This window comes from Prionailurus viverrinus, chromosome B3 (genome assembly GCF_022837055.1).
Source record: "Prionailurus viverrinus isolate Anna chromosome B3, UM_Priviv_1.0, whole genome shotgun sequence".
NCBI lineage: Eukaryota > Metazoa > Chordata > Mammalia > Carnivora > Felidae > Prionailurus > Prionailurus viverrinus.
Genome location: NC_062566.1, coordinates 56600910 through 56619188, shown reverse-complemented (window position 1 = coordinate 56619188; position 18279 = coordinate 56600910). Strand labels below are relative to the sequence as shown.

Genomic DNA, 18279 nt, shown 5'->3' with positions numbered 1-18279 from the left:
CATGAGAGCATGCAACCTGTGTGACCCGAAGGGTTGGGACACACACACCCTAGGAGTGGAGGCAGGTGAGTGCAGCTGTGGGCATGTGCAAGCTGTGGGTATCCCGGGGTGGGGGGAGTGGGTGAACTCTGCCCAGGGGTGCGTGAAGTGTCAGTGACCCACGGTGGCATTGGCAAGAAAGGCAAAAGAGGTGGCCAGGCCCCGGACCCAGGGAACCCTTCTCTTCAGACCACTCTCTGGTGGCCTGGGAGGTCCCAAGGAGCCTGAGGAGAAGTCTCTGGGCCTCCTGCCAGCCTCTTGGCAGAGCCAGGCCCGACTGGACACTGGCTGGAATTGCCCCTGTTGGCATGGGCTCTGGACACCATGCCCTCTAGGGGGTCCAGCTGGAGTCCTTCATGACCTCTTAGCTTTCCCTGAGCCCCAGGGCCCTCCCTCCTTTGTTGTACACACTCCTGCCTGCATTGCTACAACAGTTTCCCAGCAAATTAGTCAGCCTCTCCCCACCTATGCTTCAGCACAATCTGCATATGACCTCAGGAAATCATGCAATCCCTTCCTCAAGAACTCAGGTGCCCTATCACTTGGATCCCCATCCCTTCTCTGCCTGGCCCTAGCCTCCTTCCCCTGCTCCTCCTCCCTCTACCCCCCAGAGTCCAGACCTGGAATCAAACACTGCTTCCACCATAGGCAATCATTAGACCTCATATGCAGAGTGGGCCTCAGCACTACCCTCAGGTTGTGGGAGAAGCATATGTTGTTTTGAGGCCTGCCCTTCTCCCTCCCCACCCCCACTGGCCACAGGTGTCATGTGGCTCCTCTACCTCCCTCAGGATTGCCCCTCCTGCAGATGGGGCTCCCAGGACCTCTGGATGCCCACGCCCTGCCTCTCTCAGACCCCAGGCCCTCAGAGCAGCCTTCCTTAGCTACTCCTGGCTTTCAATGTCCTCCTCCAGGTTTAAATTCTACCGTGACAAGGTTAGAATGCCATTTCCTGCTACTAGTCTATAATCACTTTGGGTGTAAAAGTCTTCCCTTGTTAAAATGTATACTTGGTGTCATGGCTGTCGGCATTCTTTGCCCCCCTGAGGCTCTTGAGTCTAGCTGAATCCCAGGGTGAGGGCAGTAGGAGTAAAATGGAGCTTTGAGGAAGCCTGGTGGCTCTTGTGAGTGCGGACACCCCCACAGCCAGGGGGCCTTGACACAGAGCTCTCTCCTCCTTGAGGGCTAAGCCTCTCTCTGGATGGGGTAAGTTGAGGGGAGCACAGGAAGGGGATCTGGGCTCTTCTGCTTTCTTGAAAAGACAAGCATGAGGGGAGCATCTAGCCCACCCAGATGCCTTGATTTCCTATTGAAGCCAGACACTTCCCAGGGCCCCCATAACCTGGAATGCAGGAGGGGCTGGGATGAGGGTGAAGTCAAGGCTGTAAGAAAACACTGCACAAACAGTGCTGGTGAGTCAAACCACATCCATGGGGCTACACTGCAGAGCTGGTGCTATGTGGCCTCCACCATGAACCCCAGAACCCAGTTTGGGATCCATGTGCTGAGCAGGGGCACGGAGACTAGGCTGGCAGAAGGGGCTCTCCTTCTTCTTCACCCCTAATAGCTTGTAAACTCATGCAGAAGCAAGAAGTGCCCGGTGTGGGAGAAGCTGCTGGTCCCACAAATGGGTGTTAGGGAGTGGGGAGTGGGGAGGAGAGAGTGAGGCAAACAGTTTTCTCAGACCCAGGAACCCTACAGGGGCTGGTAGTGCCAAGGTTACAGCTAGGAGGGGGGCCTGGAAAAATGATATCAACCCCAAAGTCTGAAATACAACCTGAGTGTAGCAGACACCCTGCCCCCACCCCCCACACAAACACCTCTGATGTTTCTCCAGCCAGGGCAGGACTCCTTCCAGGCCCCATACGCAGAGAAGGAGGGAAGACCGGATACTCACCCATATCAGCCTGCCGGACATTTTTCATCCGGATGACCTTCACTGTCAGCAGGTGGCATGGAGAGACCCCATCCTATGGGTTGAGAGGACAGAGGACTCATTCTTCAGGTGATGACAACTGATAGAGCAGCTCAAGCTGGACACAGGCTCCCACTGTTCAGACCCAAGATGTCTCCTCACAGTCAGTCCACATTTCTGTGCTCTTGAGGACACTGCTGGTCCCCAAGACTGCTGAGGTGAGGGGTTTACTTCTCTCCTCACTAGGAGCCAGCACACCTTGGAAAGGGATGGCTTCATGCCTGTTCTGTTCATGTTTCTCCTGTTTGAATCTCACGATTTGAAGCCCCTTCCCTGAGAGTTTTAACCAGGCTTAGAGGAATCTGTTTACCATCCACTCCCAGCCTGTGCCCATGGAAGATGCATGGAACTCCTCCATCTGACCAAGTGACCCTATTTAAAGAGGCCTCTGAAGAACTTATCAAACTCAACACCCAAAAAACAAATAATCCAGTGAAGAAATGGGCAAAAGACATGAATAGACATTTCTCCAAAGAAGACATCCAGATGGCCAACTGACACATGAAAAAAATGCTCAACATCACTCATCATCAGGGAAATACAAATCAGAACCACAATGAGACACCACCTCACACCTGTTAGAATGACTAGCATTAACAACTCAGGCAACAACAGATGTTGGCGAGGATGTGGAGAAAGAGGATCTCTTTTGCATCATTGGTGGGAATGCAAACTGGTGCAGCCACTCTGGAAAACAGTATGCAGGTTCCTCAAAAAGCTAAAAATAGAACTACCCTACGACCCAGCAATTGCACTACTAGGCATTTATCCATGGGATACAGGTGTGCTGTTTCGAAGGGACACATGCACCCCCATGTTGATAGCAGCACTACTGACAGTAGCCCAAGTATGGGAAGAGCCCAAATGTCCATCGATAGATGAATGGATAAAGAAGACGTGGTATATATATATACAATGGAGTATTACTCAGCAATCAAAAAGAATGAAATCTTGCCATTTGCAACTACATGGATGGAACTGGAGGGTATTACGCTAAGTGAAATTAGTCAGAGAAAGACAAATTCATATGAATTCATACGAATTCATATGAATTCACTCATATGAGGACTTTAAGAGACAAAACAGATGAACATAAGGGAGGGGAAGCAAAAATATAAAAACAGCGAGGGGGACAAAACATAAGAGACTCTTAAATATGGAGAACAAACAGAAGGTTACTGGATGGGGTGTGGGAGGGGGGATGGGCTAAATGGGTAAGGGACATTAAGGAATCTACTCCTGAAATCATTGTTGCACTATATGCTAACTAACTTGGATGTAAATTAAGAAATAAATTAAAAAAAAAAAAGAGGCTGTGAGTTAGGACCTTTCACACTCCACATAGTTTGCCCTGTTGCCAAAATCATATTACACCTTTTTAAGAATATGCAATTCTTCTCTATTTAAAATATTGCTGGGGTTTTGGGAAAAACATAAAAGTATGAAGAAAAAGAAAAGAGTCTCCAGCATCCCACCACTCAGATCACTATTTTCACTTTTTTGTTTTTTGTTTTTAATGTTATAATCACTTTTATTTTCAACTCAGACTGTATAAAGATAGTTTATCTGCCTTGGTTATATTATCAGAGATAATAATATTGCAATGACTAACATCTACTGAATATTTACTATTGGTCACTTTTCTTACATTTTTAAAAACAATTTTAATCTTTATTTATTTTTGAGAGAGAGAGAGGGCACAAGCAGGGGAGGAACAGGAAGAGAAGGAGACACAGAATCTGAAGCAGGCTCCAGGCTCCAAGCTGTCAGCACAGAGTCGGACACAGGGCTCAAACCCACAAACCGTGAGATCATGACCTGAGCCGAAGTCAGATGCTTAACCAATTGAGTCACCCAGGCACCCCTTCCTTACATTTTAAAACCTTCATTAAGACCTTGAGGTCCTGCTATCTTGCTATGATTGAGGTATTGCTATCTTTTTAAATTGAGATACAATTGAGATATAACGTATCAGTTTTAAGTACATAGCAAGATGAGTTGATATACATATATACTGCAGTATGATTACCACAACGAGTTTGGTTAACGTCCATCACCACACATAGTTACAATTATTTTTTTTTTCTCGTCAGGGGAACTGTCCGCGTTTTGATGTCTGTCCTTCCAGCCTCTTCTGGGGCTTATTCTAAACAGCAACAATAGAACGAAGCCTGGGAAGGCTGCTACTTAGAACCTGAGATAGATGTGTAAGTCAGACTTCAGGTCCCTTCCTCCTCAGTTCTCAACAGCTGCCTCTGAATCAGAACAAAAGCCAAACTGACAGTCCTCTACAGGTCTGAGGAATCCTTTTGTGAGATTAACTCCGAAATATTGGAAATTCTTACAGCCCATAACTTGATCTAACAAGATTCTGTTTTGAGCTGGGTGGCTCGAGGCAAAGGCCACATACACCACTTCTCTCCTGGTTTTGGAAATATGGCTGTGGCTGTTGGCCATACCCACTCTGGGCATGATGGGCTCCTCATTTCTCACTCCCCAGCTGGCGCAGCGGGTGTCCTGGTATGATCTTGTGAGGAAGCAGGAGTCAGTTTTCACCCAGGAGAGCAGTTCTGGCAAAGCCTGTTCCCAGTGGCCCACTTTCTCAGATGGCAACCAGAGTTCAAATGTGGGCCACCCACCAGAGGCCTCAGCTCAGGCAAGGGTCAGTCCTCAGGGACATTCCCTAGTATTGAAGGACTCTCGATTATCACAGCCCTTCTTCTGCCTCCAGGAGGGCTGCCCATAGGCCTGCCTGACCCCCCTTCTGTCTTGTCTGGAAGGGAATGAGCACTCACAGCTTCCCGCAGCACCTCACTCGAGGTCTCCCTGCCTCCCAGGGAAAGTCCTCCGCTATCTAACCCTGATGCCTTCCGGTGAGGTTGACCATCTCTTCGCATTCTAACTCAGCAAGGCTAACAACACCAGCTACTATCCCTTGACTGTGTGCCACATGCTAAGCGTTATGTGTGTAATCTCTATGTTTCATATTGCTCAATCTTTCCAACACCCCTCGAAGCAGTTATTATTAGCCTCGCTTTACAGATGGCGAATCTGAGACTAAGTCCTTTGATGGTGGGCACTCAGCTAGAATCAAAGGAGCCCAAGTTTGAATCCAGTTCTAATTCTTAAGCCTGTTGCTCATAATCATGATCATACTGTCATCTTACTTGAAAGCAACACTTGGGACACCTGGGTGGCTCAGTTGATTAAGCGTCTGACTTTGGCTCAGGTCATGATCTTGTGGTTCATGGGTTCGAGCCCCACATCGGGCTCTGCACTGACAGCTCAGAACCTGGAACCTGCTTCAGATTCTGTGTCTCCCTCACTCTCTGCCCTCCCCTGCTTACACTCTGACACTCTCTCTCAAAAATAAACATAAAAATTTTTTTTAAAAAGGAAAGCAACCATTAACGTTCAACGCAGAGACACGTGCTGCTTGGCCCTCACCTCCTCCTCCTTCATCTTTTCCTCTTAGAACCTCTTTTCCTAACAGCTTCTTCTTTTCACTCTGAATTCCCTCAAGGCCCTCCAATAATCCCCAAACTCTGGTAGTCCTTCTACCAGTAATGCTTTTATTGGCTACATTTCTGCCAATATGTTTCATGATCTCTTTCTTTTTTATTTTTTTAAAGTTCATTTATTTTGAGAGAGAGAGAGAGAGAGAGAGCGAGCAAAAGTGGGGGAGGGGCAGAGAGAGAGGGAGACAGAGAGTCCCAAGCAGGCTCTACGCTGTCAGCACAGAGCCTGATGTGAAGCTCAAACTCACAAACCATGAGATCATGACCTGAGCTGAAACCAAGAGTCGGATGCTTAACTGAGCCACCCAGGCGCCCCTCTCTCTTTTTTTAAAGAGCCAGTATACACCGAAGTGTAAGGGTTCTTAGAGGAGTTCTGCTTCCCAGTAGCCTAGAGGGCTCCTTCGTGGTCTACCTTGAGTCTCAAATCACAACTTCTAGCTCAAGAATTTGCAGGAGAGACTCAATTCCAAAGGGCTCTACAAACTACTCTGACATCTTTGCCAGCAGAGAGACAGCACGTGGCAGGGAGTTTGGGAGACGGCCCAGAGGGGCCATGCTGAGAGGTAGGCAGTGGGAACATGGGATTCAGGTCTTGGGCCCAGATGATTCCAAGAACTAGGTCTGAGAAAAATGACCTTCTTGGATAAAAATGAATGTAAATATTTTGCTCCTGGTATAACCAGCTGAACTGGAGTGGTGCTAGAGATAAGCAAAACTTCATGGCCCCAGAGATAATTGATCCAATTACCAAGATCCAAGAGAACAAAGCACAAAGCAGATGGGAGCCAGAAACCGGCAACGTTATGGCAAGTTCATGGGGCAGGTTATAGTGTGGTAAGGGTAACCACTTTAGGGACTTGGATAAGCCTGTCCCTCGGACAAGATACCTTGGCTGGTTATCACGATGAAATCATAGCCACGGCCAGAAACCATACCAGCTGGACCGCAGCCCTGCAGCAGGGATGGACATCAATCCTTCGGTTCATGGGGCCATTGGGGGATCCTGGGTAAGGAGCAGGGAGTACTCAGGGGGTTGGAGCTCAAGGCAGAAACTATTTGGCAAACAGTGCAGAAGTGTATTCGGACGCATTAATAACCTACAGGGAGGGCGAGCCTGCTAGTTTTCAGGGAAGCCATGTGGGAGAAAGGGCTCTATTACTCAGGCTGTGGTCACACACACGACTCCAGCTCCAGCCTCCTCCCTGGCCTTGGTTCCTGGGGCTGATCCCTTCAGGACCCTACTTCCCCCTTGAGACCTACGTAGGACAGGGGGATCTCCTGTGGAAAAGATGTTGCCCTCAGGACTGGCTATTATGCAATTCAATAGTACCCCTTCCCACGCCCATCTTTATAGGTATGACCTTGGCGGAAGTTGGGAGCACAACTCACCACCCTCCTCCAGCATGCCAGGCCCTGAGCCTGTGCTGGCTACATCGCATCTGCTCTCATTTAGCCCTCCAGCCACACTGTGGGGAAGGTGCTGCCATCCTCACTTTGTAGGGGACAAGACTAGGTTTAGAGACACTGCATCTCACACAGGGACACACAGCCCAGAAACGGCAGGGCCGGGACTCAGGTGCAGATCCACCTGACCACAGGGCAGCACACTTTCCATCCACCCGGAGGCTGGCTCTCACCGAGAATTAACCAAAATGGCTCAAAGCTTGCTCCAGGTCACACACTGGACTACTTAATAGCAGAGGCAGGAGTAGGCCCTTGGCTCTCAATTCAGGGCTTACCCTGCACCCCAGGTCTAGCTGTCACCACAAATTAGTCGGAAGAGTGGTTACAGATGGGATCCCAGGGACAGGCTCCCAGATGGGGGTGGGAGTTGGGGAGAGGGTCTGACAACCCTGTTTCAGAGGTGGTGGGTGTGATACCCATCCCTGGGCCAGGCACACCCTAACTAAACCAGCCCACGAGGTCTGGGGTGCGGGAGAGGGGAAGACAGCGCGCAGGGAGCCTGTGGGCCATCTGTCCCCAGGGCTTCTCAGGACAGGCGTGGCTGGTGGTGCCACCTCCTCCTCCCCAGTGAGCTGGGTGTAGCCTGTTCCTTGCAACACCTGTATCAGAGCCCCGAACAGCTTGGTGATCCCTCCCCGGATGCGTGGGCCCTCCCTAAGACGACACCATTGGGATGGGGACTTTATGGGACCTCAGAACGTTTCCCAGCTAATCTGAGCAACATCCCAGACCAGGGGGTTCCCGGGAGGAGCTACCATGCTGTTTTCCCTTTTAATCACACAGGCTAGGTGACAGGTCACGGCAAGAAGTCCAGCTCTGAGCCTTGCACCCTCTGGGACCTGAGAGGAACAGGCCCAGTCCTCAGCTGCTTCACTCGCCCTGTCCCTTCTGTGGAAGCTCTCCCCCAGCCCAGGTTCCACAGGCTCAACCAGACTGGGGAGGCAGGAACATGCGCTGACCAGAGGCTCTTCCAGCTCCTTGAGGTGCTGTGGGGGAAAAGTGGCACATCCCAGGAGGTGATGTCTATCCTGGCCAGGGCAGCGGGGCACCAGGCACCATGGAGCTCAGAGCTCCCCTCCTTGGGCTCATTGGAGCTGAGTAGGGTCTCCATCTCCCACCCCAAAAGGACAAGATACTTTCAGGGCATCACTTGCCTCATTCAGTGATTCAGTGTGGGCTGGGGGAGGGAACCCTGAGGAGGGGAATGAGGAAGAAATTGCTACTGAAAGTCCTGGCCATGGCGTGCCTATGGAAAACTGGAAGCTTGAGGTAAATGGGAAAGCTGAGGTGGAGCTGGTCTGGAGCCCTGGCAACCCGTTCCTTGAACCCAGGGTTTCTCTACGAGGCTATGAGGAATCGGATGGACCCAGGAGTCTTGACCACAGACCCAGCTGGGCTTCGCGGCTAATGTGACAGGTTGGCAATGCCACGGATCCTCATGGGATACTGTAACACACACTCACAAGGCATGGCAATTTAGAATGACCGTAGAGTAAATGTCCACTCACAGCTAGGACAGGCAAGTGTAGATCCACCCCTGGCAGTGCTGAGCACCATCTATCCAGGTGCTGTCTTGGCCCCAGATGGCTCTGGGCCACACCACAGCACAGTGTCGAGCCTGTGGGTAACCCCAGCTGGGCCATCCCCCCAGGAGTTCCAGCTGGGCCAGACCATGTCCCCAGGCGCTAGGTAGGGCTGCTGAGCCTAGGTGCTCCATGTCTCCGGAGTCTACAATGCTCCCAGCCCTCCCTGTGCCTGTCTCCTGCCCTCAGCCTCTGCCCCACCTACCCAGCACTGCTCCCTCACCTCCAAGGCGCAGGGGGATGAAGGCTTGCCATCTTCTGCCTGGTATAGGTCTGGTAGGTAGTGGGAGAGCCAGGCGGGCATCTGCCTCTGGAGCATCGTGTCAGCTCTCCAGCTGGGTGGCAAGATTGGGAATTTATATTCTGACTCAGAGCTCCGCCTTCTGGACACCTCTCTGCTGTGGCTGGGATTGCATGGGGAGGGGTTAGGGCGGGTAGGCAGATGGGGAACAGGGGGTCTAGATGTGTTTACATCAAGGGACCCTGAAGAGTGCAGATCTTGGAAATGCAGGAACCAGCAGGGAACTCTGGCCTTTGGGGTCAGCAGTCTGCCACCCCCAGAAACATACCACCTGGCTGTCCAAGGAAACAGGGTGGCAAGAAGAGGATCCTGGACCCTGACAACTTTAGGATTAGCACAGCCATGATCTGGGAAGGCCCTCTTTATTCAGCTTATCAAGGTCATGGCTCAGAGATGCCCTTCTGGGCATCTGAGGAGATGGGGGGAAGGTGCCCTCCCTCCTAACTCCACTGAGTCCCACAGCTTGGTGCCCAGGAGCTGTGGGCAGGGACTCCAGGGAGGCAGAGACCATGGTCAGGGCTCCCAATGTTAGGAGGAGAAAAAAAAAATAATTGCCTCAATCCTTGGTGAGAAAAGGGTCAAGTACAGGTGTCCCCAGCTCTCCCTCCTGGGAAGCCAGGTGCAGAGAGGGTGTGCCCAGACTGTCTCAGGACAGCTTAGAGGATGCTCCCGCCCCACCCACCCGATCCCTATCTCTGGCCTAGTGGTAGGCTCATTCAGGGGCCCAGTGAGGTGACTTCGCCTGCTCGGTTGCCCAGCTGGGTACACTGGGAGTTTCCTGCCTGCGCTGTTGCCTGAGGCCCCACAACCGGCTTTTCTGGCCCACATATTAAAGTGATTTTGTGAAATTGAGGGTGAGATCTGAACACAGGGCTGACCAGGCCCAAATGCAGGGATGAAACTTGGATAGTGGTATCTGTGGGACCTCTTTCTATGCCAGGTAGAGGTGAGGTGACTCCCCCAAGGACCCAGCAAGGATGAATTCCTCACCTTCCCTCTTTCAAGATGCCTTCAGTGCCTGTCCCTTCCTTCCCATCCCATCAGTGGCTTCTGTCTCTCAGCCTCCTCTGCCTCTCAGGGATTCATGCCCCCTACACCTGGCTGGCCAGTGAGTTTTGTAACCATCCCTTCAACTGGCCATTCTGCTCCAATGCATCCAATGCTTATCCATTCTTTGTCAACGAATTCTGGATTCCAATACCTTCCACAAAGCAAATAAAGCCCAGAAACAATCCTATGTATATATGGAATTTTAGTGTATGATAAAGGAAGTCTTGCAGATAGGGATGAAAGGATGGACTATTTGTTATTGGAAAACCTAGCTTGCCCTGGAATAAAATCACTAGATCCCAACTTTATAACTGTACAAAAACCAAATTCCAGACTAATTAAAAATCTAACCATTAAAATAAAACCATAGAAAAGTTAAAATAAGGTATTAGACAACATTAATATAATATTGGGATGAAGAGAATCTTCCTAAATAAGGTACAAAGCCTAGAAGCCAATAAAGACGTATTATCAGATTTGAATATATAGAAACAAAATTTCAGTAAACAAAATTTTGCTTCAGTAAAGCAAAAACGTCACAAGGAAAGCACTACCTCTAAAGTATATCCCCAATATTTTCCTCTTAATAAATATCCATGGATAATGAACTCACCATTAAAAAATAATGGTAAAGAAGAGAGTCTTGGCCTGCCAGATTCTAAGATAAAGTACAAAGCCACACTTAGACAAACAGTATGTCACTGGCACAAGAACCAGACCAATGGGACAAAGATAGAGGGATCAGAGACATGCCCTGATATTTAATGGAACTTAATCAATGATAAAATTGGCGCCACAAATCAAGAGGAAAAGAAAAGCTTTTTAACAGATGACATGGACCTGAGTGGCTCGCTAAGTAGAACAAATTAAACAACATCCCCATTATTGCCATATTTAAAAAATAGGCTGTAAATGGGATCAACACATGAAATGGAAAACCATAAGGCTAGTTGAAGACAATGTGGGAGAATCTATTTATGGGGGTAAGAAGGATTTCTTAAACATTTGGAAACCAGGAACCATAAGGCAAAAAATTTCTAAATCTCTACATAAGGATTAAGGATTTCTGTCAACTAAGAACATGCAGAAAAAGTTAAAAGATAGTTGACAGAATGACAGAAGATATTTGCAATGCATCTGCAAATCACCAAAGGATCACTATGTAGCATATACAAAGAATTCTTATGTAATCCACAAAAAAAAGATGGCTGTGCCAACATAAAAATAGACCAAAGATTTGAACCTGCAGTTTATATAGGAAGGCAATCCCACAAAGCTAACAGGTGTTTGAGGAGATGCTCAAAATCATCCGTAGTCAGGGAAATGCAGATTAAAACACCATTGAGATTTCACTGCAGCTATTAAATTGGAAAACACCAAGAAAGTTGAATAATGGTTGCCTTTCTGAGGAGAGAATGGAGAAGGGTATGTAGGTACAGGGAAATAAGAACCAATCATGAGGGCAAGTATGGGGCTCACGGGACCAAGGAGGATACACTCCACATCCTCAGAGGAAATTTTTTCTCTCCAGCTTTTCCCCAGCTTCGCTGCCATTGCTCTGGTGAAAGCCTTTGCCTTTACTCATTGCAACAACTGCATTAGCCTACCTGGTCTCCCTGCTTCCTCTCTTGCCTTCCTATAAGCCATTCTCTACAGAAGGGCACAAGTGGTCTCCTAAAAACACCAGCTAGATGATGTTGCAACCCAGAGTAAAACCCTCCAGCTTCTGGTTGCTCTCATTTCTTGCCATGCCCTGGAAGGACCCGTGTGGTCTGGCTGCTCACATCTGTTCCATTCCTCCCCTCACACGTGAGTTCCAGCTCTACTGGCCCTCCACACCCGGAACATGGCAAGCTCTTTCCCACATCAGGGATTCTGCACTTGCTGTTCCCTCCTGATGTCTTTGACACTGACTCTGTGTGTTACTGCTCTTTTTCATGGTCATGGATCTGCTCAAATGTCCTTTTTCTGCAGCTCTTGCCTGACCACCCTCCGTAACATGTATGCTTCTCGCCTACCTGTGTGTTTCTGAGTCACTCTGCTTATTTGATTTGATTTAATGTATCATATCTTGGATTATCTTGTTCAACTATTCTTTCTGCCTCTTTCCTTTAAGGGTAGAGACATTGCTTGTCTTGTTCATCATCTGGAAACACCTAAGCCCACCAATCAAGGAATGGTTTGATTGCTAGGGCACATTCACACACTGGAATATTACGCAGATGTCAACAGAAATGAAGTGGCTCACATTTGCTGAATGTATAAAAAGTGACAAAGTCTATTCTACCTATGAAGTAGATATTATTATTATCTCATTAAAAAAAGAATTGAGGTGCGTCTGGGCGGTTCAGTCAGTTGGGTGACTGACTATGGCTCAGGTCATGATCTTGTGGTTGGTGAGTTTGAGCCCCATGTCAGACTCTGCGCTGATAGCTCAGAGCCTGGAGCCAGTTTTGGATTCTGTGTGTGTCTCTCTCTCTGCCCCTCCCCTGCTCACATTCTATCTTTCTTTCCTACAAAAATAAATAAACATTAAAGAAAAAAAAGAATTGAAACACGGAGAGGATGAGTAAGTTGCTTGGGGTCACCATGATAAGTGACAGGGCTGGGATGCAAGTCAGTCTGACTCCAGAACTTCTGGCTCTAACAATATACACGTTGGGAGATGTGTCTTAATATGTTGAGATGTGTCAGGACTTCTGGCCAACAGGCTAGACGTGGGTCCACTTCATGATGAGGAGATACAAAATGATACAAAATAAGCATAAACAAAACAAGAAATAGGGGCACCTGGGTGGCTCAGTTGTTTAAGCATCTGACTTCAGCTCAGGTCAGGATCTCAAGATTCATGGGTTCGAGCCCCACATCAGGCTATCTGGTGCCAGCACAGAGCCTGCTTCAGATGCTCTGTCTCCCTCTCTCTGCCCCTCCCCTGTTCTCTATCTCTCTCACAAAAATAAATAAACATATAAAAATATATACATATTTTTAAAAACATTATAAGAAAGAACCTTCATCCCCATGTAGATAATACTTATATCCTTAGTTCTGTCAGTAGGTCTGGCTCACAAGTATTTTCTGTTCTTCTTCTTGGTAACAAAATGTGAAGGTCCAGCTGAGTGCTTTGCATCCTCAAATTACTTTCATCCACAGCTCCACATTTCTCAATCTTGGGAAGGTCCTGCTACTAAAAGTTGTGGCTTCTTGTTTCAACTAGATGACAGGTGTTATTTTCCAGCTCCTGACTCTCTATCACATAACAAAACTGGCTGGAGCCTTTCCTACACTGCATTTACTTTTTGTCACTGGTTTACCTCTGTGAGGATAACACTGACATTGTCTCAAACCTGACTGAACATGGTATAGTTCGTTAAGGGTCTGGGCTTTAAAGTGTCACAACTGCATTTGAACACTGCTTCTACCACATATTAGCTGCATGGACCTGGGTAAATTTATCCTTATAAACTTGAATTTCTCCATCTGTAAAATGGAAAGCATAATGATTTCTACCTCGTGGGGTGGTTATGGAGACTAACTGGGATGAAGGTCTTAGCATGTGGCTGACCCTCAGTTAGCGATGGTTTTGCCACAAGAGGTGTGATACACAGCAATATCAGAGACACCAAGACATCATCCATGCCCAAGGAGCTACAAACTAATTGGGTGAGACAGGAAGATCACAAAAGTGGTCTCAGGATGATCCTATCATGTATGAGGAACAGAGGTGTGAAGATATGCTGTTCAGAGAGCATGACCACCCAGGGCTGGGAAGGTCAGAAGAGGCTGTGTGGCATAGGAAGAACTTGCACTTGCCTTTGGAGGAAGGCTAGGGACCTGATGAATAAAGCAGGAGAGGGCATCTGTGTCAGGAGAGACAGCATGAGCAAGGCTATAAAGACTCAGAAAGGAGATGAAAGGAGGTGAAAGTAAGTCCTGGATATCAAGTACAAGAATCACGATTGTTTGTTGGCAGTGGTAACTCATGGAAAGTTTCTGAGCAGAGGGTATTTAAGAAATATAGCAAATCCTGTTCCTATGGGTAGAACAGGTGACCATCAGGACCGTGTGGTTTGGGTGAGTTGGAAGGCAGGTGTGCCTCTCTGATCAGCCTAGTGTGGCCCCTCAGGGCAAGCCATGGTCTTCAAAAGGCCCCTGATAAATACCTCTCCCTCTTCACCTGTGAGAAACGCTGCTGGGTCTCACCCTACCCAAATGCCCTATGGGCTCCAGTGCCATGCAGACTGCCTCAGATTTTCTAGCTGTTACTCTGGACCTAAGAGGATAGGACTTGGGAAAGAAAAAGACCTGCTTGTCTATGGAGGAGGGGGAGGAATCCAGAGCAGGCTCATAAGTCTTCTCTTCCTCTCCCTGCACACTTCCCTTTCGCCTTGCTATCCCACAAGCCTCTTCTGCCAAGCCTAGGAAAACCCACAGGGCAGATGTGTGGGGTGGGGAGCTCCTGGCTTCTCCCACAGAGGGATGACAAGTGGCCCTCACTTTTCTTGGTCCCAAGATGGCTGATCAAGCATCCCCAAACTCTGCCAAGTCTCTTGACATCATCTCCTCCACCAGGGCACGGTGGTGGCAGGGGGAACCCTAGACTCCACAGGGAGAGGATTAGGGGAGGGTTCAACCAAATTCAGCTATGAAGTAATGTGTCAGGGTGAGCTTGGACTGGTGCTGTTGTTTTATAATTTTTTTTATTAAAATTTTTTTAATATTTATATATTTTTGAGAGAGAGAGGTTGAGAGAGAGAGAGAGGTTGAGAGAGAGAAAAAGAGAGAGAGAGCACAAGCAAGGGAGAGGCAGAGAGAGAGGGAGACAGAGCCTGAAGCAGGCTCTAGGCTCTGGGCTGTCAGCACAGAGCCTGACACGGGGCTCAAACTCACCAACCGTGAGATCACGACCTGAGCCAGAGTCAGATGCTTAACTGACTGAGCCACCCAGGCACCCCTGGTGCCATTGTTTTAAGAACTGTATCCGATGGTTCGAGTCTATCCCATTCACTGGTGCTGTCTTTGGACTGAATTTGGTTACAGCCAAGTTCTAGCAGAGGAACATAATTCCCCACAGATTCCATCTGGGTCAAGCCCCTGAACCAAGGTTCTGCAGTCACTTCCCGAGAGCCGCTCCCCACCACGTCTCAGGGCAGAGGACAAGGGGATGGGCGGTGTTGGCCTGCGAGGGTCTGTGAGCAAGAGGTGTCCTCATGCTAATTCCTGGGTTTGACAGGTCCCAGCAGAGCTGAGGAACGCCTTCCTCCCTACTGATTTCAAGGTCAGTGTTCAGGCATGCGCTGTGGGGTGGCGGACAGAGCCCTAGACTGGAAACCAGGAGCTGTGGACTCCAGTTCCAGCTCTGCAGGATGATACAAAACAAATGGATGCCTCTCTCCACGCCTCACTTTCCTCTTCTGTAAAATGGGAGGTTGGACTAAGTGAGTCTGGAATCCTAGGAGTGGTGCCTGGAGTCTGTATCTTTTCATTATCTCCAGTGAGTCTGAGACATAGCTACGGCAAGACCACAGAACCAGGGAGCCTCAGCGTCCCTTCTGGCTGCTGCCTTCAGGGGTCTGGCCTGCCGTGCTGCCTACTGAGGCTTCACCATGCTTGGGCACCAGTTCAGACTGAGAATAAATGGGGAATTCTCAGGGTCCTTCTGAATAAGCTATGATAGACCCCAAACTGTAAACACAATGTGTTTGATGCCAGAAATGAGGAACAACCAAGGATATGGTCAGAGAAGTGCTGAAAGTGACTAAAAATAGACTGATATTTGGTGAGGGGGATGGGAGACATGAGGAGGACGCTGGGGGTGAGTGAACACAGAGCCTATGGCCTGTTCTCAGCAGGATCCAGGGCTGGTGACTCCTCTTACCACCCCTTCCCCCAGTTGCAAGTGTGAGGAGTGTGGTGTGTGCCTTTGGGAGGGGATGCACATGTGCTCTCTCTTGCGGGGAGACTCCGAGCCCTCACTGGAGAATAAAGTCCTGTCACACCAGCCTGGATTAGTGTCATCCGCCCCTGGGGGTCCTGGAATGTGACCCTAATGACCCATTTCCAGCTGTCCCCACAGCCTCAGCCCTGCTTGCCCTGCCAGACTCAGGGTTCATGTAAGCCTTATAGCTGGTTCAGGCCAAGTACCCTGAGAACTAGGATGATTTTGAGGTAGTGATCAGGGTTTGAGTTAAAGAATTTGCACTGAGGAAGTGGAGAGTGGCTGAGCTGGCTCTCTGACACTGCGGTGACTTCCAGGGCACTCCCACCTGGCTTCTTGCCCTCCACTGCCCTGCCCCGCCCTCTTACAAGCCCTGGCTGGTTGGTGGCTAGTGGGCTCCAGGACCTGGGAGAGCAGAGGGGAGCTGCCAGGAGGATGCACTGGGGCAAAGGGCATTCCTGGAGGTGGAGCTGGGGCTGGCCCCTGGGCCTGACTGCTATAATCTAGGCTGCACCTGGGCGAGCCTGAAGAAGTGGGTGAGCCAAGCACAGCAGGCAGAAGGGACCCTTGGGTCTGTGAGGAGCAGAGAGGGGTGGGAGCCCTTTCCCTGCCTGGGAGCAGTCTGGAAGAGGCGCCTCTTGCTGTTAGCTGGGTCCTCCAGCTCTGTCCACAGTGGGCCCTGGAGGGGGCTGGGCTTAAGCCTCTCTTGTCCCCAGTGCCTGGGAGCCGGCAGCATTGCAGCCATCTCCTGCCACGTGCAGGTGCCACCTCCCCCCTCCCTCTGTGCACATGCGTTTGTAGGGGTCTGGTGAGTGGGAGTAGGGTGTTCCAGTCTTCTTTCTGGTGATGCAGATCCTCAGAGGGAAGGACTCTGGATTCCAAGAGTCCAGACCAGGCCCCTGTTGTACCTGGATTGCCGCCTTCAGCTCCTGTCTGCTATAAACAATAACTAAAGACACACTTATGGTGACCAACTGACCCAGTTGGCCAAGGAATGAGAGGTTTCCTGGGACAAGGGACTTTTAGTGCTAAAACCTGGGAAAACTAGGATGATTGGCTAGATTATTTTTAACTTTTCTTGAAAATATTTTTTAAAGCAGACACATACCTGGCATGCCAGACCTGCAGTCTGTAATTATTTGTATCTATGAGTGTTTATAAGCACTCCTAGGCTTTAAAATTATTTGAGAGGAAATAATTTGATTGCATTCTGATTTTATTTTGGAGTATATGAACAAAATCTATATGGAACAATTTCACATATTCAAGCCAATTCTGAGGTTAAGGGGTGATTGAGTCTGTATATGGGATCCTAGTATATGGACATAATGCCCCCTAGAATTCCTTTTCCCGTCATCTGATAAAATAACACTGGGGATCTTATGGAGCTGTCAATCATGGGGAATCTTCCTCCTTCCTCAGAAGTGCCTGCCTCTACCACCAGTGTGGCCAGTCAGCATCCCTAACTTCTTAGATTCACTGATTGGTTCAGGAACAATTAGATCTCTCCCCCCCTTTCTTCTTTTTAGGATTATGGGTGGGTGGGGTCGTGGTGGTGGTAGTGGTGGAGATTAATGAGATGGAGGGAAAGAGAGCTCTTACTCTTTTATCTAGATTATGAACTCTAAGGAAGATGTAAACTTTGAGTTACTGTCACCACATGGAAGGATTCAGTATAAGAAACTAAGCTGACATAGGGGCACCTGGGTAGCTCAGTTGGTTGAGTGTCAGACTCTTGATTTAGGTTCAGGTTATGATCCCAGGGTCATGGGACTGAGCCCTGCATAGGGCTCTGCACTGAGCATGAAGCCTGCTTAAGATTCTCTTTCTCTCCCTCTCCCTCTCCCTGACTTATGCTTTCTTTCTTCTAAAAGTTTTTTTAAAAAATTAAAAAAAAAAACTAAGCTGACATAGAAAAAGCAAAGTTGAGAGATAGGGAGAAAAAGGGAAAGTTCTGAGAATGTGTTCTGGACTACTAAATTCAGCCATGCCTGAAGCCCTCATATACCTTGGACTTACCAATTACACAAGACAATAAAGGCATCCCCACATCCAACCCATCTTATGCTTATTTGAATCCAGCTTCCATTATTCTGCACTTGTGGCTGAAGGAATTCTGGCTAATTTACCTGACCACCACCTCTGTGGCAAGTCTCTATTTGGGACTCTCCATTAGGGAGAGGGGAGGGGAGAACTACCCCAGTGTTGTGTCCTCTTCTGTCTCCTGAACTGAGTCCCTTATGCCTTCAAATTAGGAAAACCAAATCTCCTCCAGGACACATTGAGGGTGGGAGGTACACGTATGTGCTTTTGTCTTCAGAGGACTGTTTGGGGGAAAATGGGATGAGAACTCTTCCAAGTTCTTTCTCTCATCTGCCCCAATCCCTCCCCTTGTTCCTAGGATCTACAGA

At 48.9% G+C, this 18279-nt stretch overlaps 1 protein-coding gene across 1 annotated transcript in view; it reads right to left on the bottom strand.

The window, feature by feature from the left end:
* PLA2G4E (phospholipase A2 group IVE) overlaps positions 1-18279 on the bottom strand; it is a 55271-nt gene that overhangs the window by 24565 nt on the left and 12427 nt on the right. Inside the window, exon 2 of the mRNA XM_047862712.1 lies at positions 1937-2009. Within this exon, the coding sequence (XP_047718668.1) occupies positions 1937-2009 (73 nt within the window). The remainder of the gene's footprint in view (positions 1-1936; positions 2010-18279) is intronic.